This window comes from Oncorhynchus tshawytscha, linkage group LG19 (assembly GCF_018296145.1).
Source record: "Oncorhynchus tshawytscha isolate Ot180627B linkage group LG19, Otsh_v2.0, whole genome shotgun sequence".
Lineage (NCBI taxonomy): Eukaryota > Metazoa > Chordata > Actinopteri > Salmoniformes > Salmonidae > Oncorhynchus > Oncorhynchus tshawytscha.
Window position 1 is genome coordinate 11,381,442 of NC_056447.1, and position 8,047 is coordinate 11,389,488.

The following is an 8,047-nucleotide window of genomic DNA, read 5'->3' on the forward strand; positions in this document are numbered from 1 at the left end:
AAGAAGAATGCTAGGGAGTGGTGCACGGTGTGCCCGTCTCCGGAGTCTGACCAGAAGACCGCCTCGTTTCCCTCTTTTTCGGAGTCGTTTTTTTTGGGTCGCTGCATGGAATCCACTCCGTTGTCCTGTTTGTAAGGCAGAACACAGGATCCGCGTCGCGAAAAACATATTCTTGGTCTTACTGATGGTGAGTTGACGCTGATCTTATATTCAGTAGTTCTTCTCGACTGTATGTAATGAAACCTAAGATGACCTGGGGTACTAATGTAAGAAATAACACGTAAAAAAAACAAAAAACTGCATAGTTTCCTAGGAACGCGAAGCGAGGCGGCCATCTCTGTCGGCGCCGGAAGTTCAAGATGCGACGATAACCTTTCCTTCATCCTTCTCCTGCTCCATTTGATTCCTCCTTCATCACAAGGCCGCAAAAGACCAGGCAAGATGTCTGCATCCCAAGCTGAACAGCATCTTGTGATATTGCAAAAGGTTTGTATTGACATTCTTATTCTTGGACAGTGCTGCAGCCGTTATGATGAACTAATGAGGGTGTTCGTTTTTGTCGTCTTCAGGCAGGAACCAGTATCCAAGAGCACCTTGATGCGATTGACCAGAGCCGCCAACCATATCTTCTTGCAGTCGGCACCAGGAAGAGCAGCATCCATACATACTTCATCATCCTGGACAAGCAAACCTTGCCGTGCAAGTCAATGAGCTCTCTTGGTGCCTTCAATGACCTTTTCAAGACTCACTTTGTTTTTGGTACTGCTTAAAATACAATTCTGTGCAACATGTACACCTTCATACAGACAACTGTGTACAACATAGACATTGGGAAGGTTAAGGAGGCTCCAAGGTTTGCTGAGCTCGTTTTTTTTGGGTCGCTGCATGGAATCCACTCCGTTGTCCTCACTCCTGCTCTAATGCCGATTTAAATGATGATGATGATATGTTTTGTTTGCCATGCTAGTCATTGAAGTACCAACTTGCCTGTGAGGCATCTCAAGTTGATGCATGGAATGTGCCCTGGTAGAACTCTTTGACTAAAATGTGGTCAAGCAGATTTGTGTATTTGGTACATTTTCAGGCTTTAGGAAGCATTTAAACTGGGCACATTCCGGAGACTGACAAATTTTGTTAAACGCTAACTTGGATGCTAATACAGCAGTTGATATCAGCCAAGTAATGCTGATTATCTTTCAAATTCTAGTTGCAACCATGTTGTACCAATATCTAACAAGAACACACTTGATATGTGTGAGTCTGCTATTGCACAACTCCAGGCTGCAGGTGTAGGTCAGACGACTGTAAATAGTTTTGTATACTCCATGGAAGAAGCGGTTCAAGAGATACAGGGTCAAGCTAAAACAACCGCTCTTACATGTATATCTTCAAAAGACACAAACTATCAGAAAAATTCAACATTCTTTTCATAATATTGAAAATCCTTTCACATTGTTGAATTCGGTATCATAACAAAGTGCTTATATCATAAAATTAAGAACAGTTCAACCAGTTGAGAAAGTCATTGGTGTTAGATTTGACAATAGAATAAACAAAACTACTGGAACTTATGATCAAATAGTCAGAACTGATACATTTTCTTACGTTCCAATTCTTGAAACATTGCAGTCAATTTTGAAGAACCCAAACACAAGTGACATGTTTAACTCAGGGAACAATTTTAAAGATGGGAATTTACTTTGATTTGTAAGATGGACTATACAGTGGGGCAAAAAAGTATTTAGTCAGCCACCAATTGTGCAAGTTCTCCCACTTAAGAGGCCTGTAATTTTCATCATAGGTACACTTAAACTATGGCAGACAAAATGAGAAAAAAAAATCCAGAACATTTTAATACATTTATTTTTCCCCACTGTATATGAAGAGACATCTTCTCTTTTCTAAAAAGAGAAATGCATAGCAAATTCAACAGTTTTATGATGGGGTTTTATTTATGTGGACCCCTATCCACCATAGTCTTTGCCCGCTTTAGTCTCCTCCTCCTAGGAACGGCAACCCTCGCCGCCAACCTAGGACTGGCAACCCTACTAAAGGGCCCCACTGAACTAAACAAACTCCTCCGGACTGAGGGGCAGCTCCGGACTGAGGGGTAGCTCAGGACTGAGGGGTAGCTCAGGACTGAGGGGTAGCTCAGGACTGAGGGGTAGCTCAGGACTGAGGGGTAGCTCAGGCTGGTTGACGGCTCTGGCAGCTTCTGGCTGACTGGCAGCTTCTGGCTGACTGGCGGCTCCTGGCTGACTGACTGCTCTGGCGGCTCCTGGCTGACTGACGGCTCTGGCGGCTCCTGGCTGACTGACGGCTCTGGCGGCTCCTGGCTGGCTGACGGCTCTGGCGGCTCCTGGCTGGCTGACGGCTCTGGCGGCTCCTGGCTGGCTGATGGTTCTGGCGGCTCCTGGCTGGCTGACGGCTCCATGCTGACTGGCGGCTCCATGCTGACTGGTGGCTCTGGCGGCTCCATGCTGACTGGTGGCTCTGGCGGCTCCATGCAGACTGGCAGCTCATGACAGACTGGCGGCTCTGGCGGCTCCATGCAGACTGGCAGCTCATGACAGACTGGTGGCTCTGGCGGCTCCATGCAGACTGGCGGGAGACTCTGGTGGCTTAGGACAGACTGGCGGGAGACTCTGGCGGCTTAGGACAGACTGGCGGGAGACTCTGGCGGCTTAGGACAGACTGGCGGGAGACTCTGGCGGCTTAGGACGGACTGGCGGGAGACTCTGGCGGCTTAGGATGGACTGGCGGGAGACTCTGGCGGCTCAGGACGGACAGACTGGAGACTCTGGCGGCTTAGGACGGACTGGCGGGAGACTCTGGCGGCTCAGGACGGACAGACGGGAGACTCTGGCGGCTCAGGACGGACAGACGGGAGACTCTGGCGGCTCAGGACAGGCGGGAGACTCTGGCGGCTCAGGACAGGCGGGAGACTCTGGCGGCTCAGGACAGGCGGGAGACTCTGGCGGCTCAGGACAGGCGGGAGACTCTGGCGGCTCAGGACAGGCGGGAGACTCTGGCGGCTCAGGACAGGCGGGAGACTCTGGCGGCTCTGGACAGATAAGGCACACTGTAGGCCTGGTGCGTGGTGCCGGCACTGGTGGTACTGGGCCGAGGACAAGCACAGGAAGCCTGGTGCGGAGAGCTGTCATCGGAGGGCTGGTGCGTGGAGGTGGTACTGGATAGACCGGACCGTGCAGGCGCACTGGAGCTCTTGAGCACCGAGCCTGCCCAACCTTACCTGGTTGAATGCTCCCGGTCGCCCTGCCAGTGCGGCGAGGTGGAATAGCCCGCACTGAGCTATGCAGGCGAACCGGGGACACCGTGCGCAAGGCTGGTGCCATGTAAGCCGGCCCAAGGAGACGCACTGGAGACCAGATGCGTAGAGCCAGCTTCATGACACTTGGCTCGATGCCCACTCTAGCCCGGCCGATACGAGGAGCTGGTATGTACCGCACCGGGCTATGCACCCGCACTGGAGACACCGTGCGCTCCACAGCATAACACTGTGCCTGCCCGGTCTCTCTAGCCCCCCGGTAAGCACAGGAAGTTGTCGCAGGTCTTCTACCTGGCGTCGCCATACTCCCTGTGTGCTCCCCCCCAAGACATTTTTGGGGCTGACTCTCTGGCTTCCATCCACGTCGCCGTGCTGCCTCCTCATACCAGCGCCTCTCCGCCTTCGCCACCTCCAACTCTTCTTTGGGGCGGCGATATTCTCCTGGCTGTGCCCAGGGTCCTTTCCCGTCCAAGATTTCCTCCCATGTCCAGAAATCTGGATTTTGCTGCTCCTGCTGCCGCTGCCTGTCACCACGCCGCTTGGTCCTCTTGTGGTGGGTGATTCTGTTAAGGTTTTCTTCCGTCGAAGGAGAGGAGGACCAAAATGCCTGGAATGCAGAACCACCTCAGGCAACCATAGTCTTTCCATTTTTTTTTTTGTGATCGATGATCTTTTATTCTGACTGAATGACTTGGGCAAATCTGCCCATGGAGTGCAACCAGTATGAGATATAGGTACACCTCTCCTCCGCAAATATTAAGAAGTCAAACGTGCCAGACATATTCTGTCATAATATGGGAGTTTACTTTACTGCTCCCAGGCAATGTTTTACAGAAAATGCTTTCCAAAGGGTGCATTCAGATTTAGAAATATAAGTTGTCACTTGTTGCGACAGAGGAAGGCTGGTGCTTTTCTTTTGACTTTTTGGTTTGTTGAGTTATACGTCAACTGTACTCTTTTACAAAATGTTCTAACCTCACGTATACTGTATATGCATTTCTCCTGAGCTCTTTCTGTAAATATATGTGTGTGTAAATCAAAGAGGGAAAAAGAGCTTTTAATGTGGGTGCTATTGATCTTGGACTGAAAATACGTTTTCCATCTCTCACAGTCATGTCAATGAAACACACCTTACACGCATGAATCACTTCTGATTGCGTCGATTACTTAGCACATACAGAGAACAACACCAACACAGAGAGCAACACCTTCAGAAGCTCTGGCAACAAATAGCAAGGAATTTGGATGTAAGTTGATTCTCAGTACCGCACAGATATGTGTTCATTGGTATTCTAAAATTGTTGTTCCATTGTAAGTTCTTACAATATATATAATACTATTTTATGCTGCATGTATTACTTTGAGCGGAGCTCTGTAAATTTGCCATGACACCAACAAAGTGGATGTAAGATCAGGGATATCTTAGCTCTAAGAGTCCATCTTCCAATATTGTTTGTTTTGGTATAGCATTTACGTAAAATATATGGAATAGTACTAAGGAATAGTACACATGAATTGGAAAGCAACTTTGAATGGTGCTATTGACTGAGTAGTGTAATGATTAACCAGGTAGCTCAGTCCTATGGTTGTAAACTGAGCTTGTAAACCACATTTCACCTAACTTTATTATCCATCCATCCACCATGGTCAATTTGTCTGATTAATGTGGGTGTACTCAGGCTGCTACTGATCCTACCACGCCATGGAAAATAACTTTCGATCAACAGGAGTGCCCCCTGGCCTGGAGTACCTAACACAGGTAAGACAGTGAAGTCAATCGTCTTATATTTTGTTTATGGAACTGTGACCTCAAAAAAGTCAAATGTTAACTTTTATGGGATAAGATAATTGGTTAGGAGATGGGAGAAGGCTGGCCACGGTAGGGAACTCTGTACCCAATCCCACCTTTATCTGTTTGCTACAGATCGATCAAATCTTGATCCATCAGAAAATGGAACTGCTGGAGGGTAAGTTATGTTATACACAGCATGCCATTAATTACTCCGACACGATCTCTCACCTCCACCCACATCCCCCGTGAACCCTTTCTTCCTATGCTCCTCTCTAGCCATCACTTCCTTTGAGACTAAAAACCGGTACGTAATCAAGAACAGTTTGGGGCAGGAAATCTACACGGCCAAGGAGGATAGTGACTGCTGCACCCGGAACTGCTGCGGTCCCAACCGCATGTTTGAGATGAAGATCAAAGACCACAGTGGCCAGGAGGTCATGCACCTGGTCAAGCCCTTCCGCTGCACCTCCTGCTTCTGGCCCTGCTGCCTGCAAGAGGTATTATAACTGTTCATAACACACATATTAACATCTTGTAAAACATCTTATAACACCCTTACAACAGACACCTCCTGCTACTTCCTCTGCTGTCTGTAAGATGTATTTGAACTGCTTATAATGCAGCTTATAACCTCAATCACATCACATGTATAACAGACACCTGCTATTTTCTTAGCTGCCTGAAATCGCTTACAATATACATATTATAACAGACACCTCCTGCTACTTCCCCTGTTGCTCGCAAGTGGCCACTTATAACACAGCTTCTAAATAACACAATCATAACACACTTATAACAGAGACTGGCTGCTCAATTTTATCATTGCAAGATACTGTTTCAAGGATACTCTAACGTCTGAATTAATTTTTCTCCCTTGACCATTTCCCTCTGTATCTGTGAATGCTTGTCTGTCATAGATGGAGGTCCAATCCCCTCCTAGCACCACCATAGGTTATGTGGTTCAGAACTGGCATCCCTTCAAGCCAAAACTGTCCATCCTAGGAGCTGCCAAAGAGACTCTCCTGACGATTGAAGGTCCTTTCTGTGCCTGTAGCTGCTGTGGAGATGTTGATTTTGAGGTGAGGCTGTTAGGGAGAGGACTGGGGTTTATCTCTATTTGTGAGTGTTCAAGTTGCCCTGAGTCTGTTAAACCCTAGGTTGTCCTCATTAGGGCACACTGTAGCAAAACGGGGGGAGTGAGTCCAGGTAACCCCTCACTATTTCAATTTGTTTTCTTCCATTTGCTGCCTAATAAACATCACCCTGATTAGAGTCCTTTGTGTTTCTATAACAGGTGATGGGTAAGGACAGTGACCAGCCCATTGGGAGAATAAGTAAGCAGTGGAGTGGGCTGATAAAGGAGGCCTTCACTGACTCAGACAACTTTGGGATCCAGTTCCCCATGGACCTGGATGTCAAGATGAAGGCTGTGCTGATGGGGGCCTGCATCCTTATTGTAAGTGTTGTCACACGCTGCGACTTACCCAGGCAACCCAATTATGATCTGTGGCCCCATTATTGGCAAAAGATCCAAATTGGGCTGCCTGTGTAAACCCAGCCATATCTATAGAGCTAAGTCAGATTCAAGTTCATTTGGCATTTGTAGTTATTAAGAAGACATAGCCTACATTGGAATTCTTTGTAGGAGCTCTCTTATATAGTACATTACACACACATACAGTACATAGGCTATAATCCATAAGCAAATTTCTCAATCATTGTGTCAGTGACCTAGTGAGGCAGCCATTGCTGAAAATTTACCGGCAAACCAATCAATTAGTCAGTACTGACACTCCTATTGTAGTGCATCAATATAAAGCCATTATAAATCCTGTCTATTAAGATGAATCAAACAAGTACGTATTTATGATAGTGTGTGATGATCTCCGTCATGCCTATTCATTGTGTATCCATTTTCTCTTTCTTTATTCTTTGTCTCCAAACAGGATTTCATGTTCTTTGAAAGCAGTGGTGACGGTGATCAAAGGTGTTCTGTATTTGGATAAGAGATAGAGTTTTTGATCATGTACAAATTACATGGTACTATAGTTGATAATGACATGGCTATTGGATGCATATGAATCACATAACATGACATTTAAGACAAAACAAATATGTTTTCTTTATTAATTCAATATATGAATCTGTATTTTGGTTGTCTGAATACAATTATTCAAACATTTGTAACACTGTGCTTTTTGTTTTGAAAATATTGAAATGTCATGTAATAATATTGGGTATCTCATGTAAAGGATGAAGGACATTCTCAAATATAGCTGCGAGCAGCAATGAATGGGGTTCACTGGATGACAGAAAGGACACAAGATCAGTTGAATAACAAAGCAAGCACTCTATCATGTATGAATTATCATCATTTATGTGCAATCAGTAAAAGCATTACCATGTTTATCTCTCAATACCACAGGGATGATAACATAATAATAAAAATATTTTACATTTGAAAAAATCTGTTTCTGTAAATGATTTAAATCTCAGTTGGTACACTCCACATTAGCTTTCCAACGTACTTCAACACACTCTCACAGCAGTCATACACTGACTGCGCAAATGGCAGTTTCAAATGTTCCCGAATAAAACACATTTTACCATCTTTTCACTATGTTTCTCAATGCCTTCAGAAGGTTGTCACTCCACTACTTTTTCCACATTTTGTTGTGCTACAAACTGTGATTAAAATGCATTTAATTGTCACTTTTGGTCAACAATTTACACAAAATACTCTAATGTTAATGTGGGAAAAAATGTGAATATTTGTAAAAAGAAATATCAAAAATAAAACAATATATTTTTATTAGATACACCGAACAAAAATATAAATGCAATAGACAAAGATTTTACTGAGTTACAGTTCATATAAGGAAATCAGTCAACTGAAAAGAAATCTATGGATTTCATATGACTGGGAATACAGATATGCATCTGTCGATCACAGATACAGTACATGA

General features: G+C 45.3%; 1 protein-coding gene across 1 annotated transcript; it reads left to right on the forward strand.

Moving 5' to 3' along the window:
- Nucleotides 1-4,429: 4,429 nt before the first annotated feature.
- plscr3a (phospholipid scramblase 3a) lies at nt 4,430-7,548 on the forward strand. Its single transcript, XM_024379099.2, has 7 exons — nt 4,430-4,536; nt 4,969-5,048; nt 5,214-5,256; nt 5,358-5,578; nt 5,999-6,160; nt 6,376-6,537; nt 7,028-7,548. Exons 2-7 carry the CDS (start codon nt 4,992-4,994, stop codon nt 7,085-7,087), a joined length of 705 nt encoding a protein of 234 aa, XP_024234867.1. The 5' UTR covers nt 4,430-4,536; nt 4,969-4,991; the 3' UTR covers nt 7,088-7,548.
- The last annotated feature ends 499 nt before the right edge of the window (nt 7,549-8,047 follow it).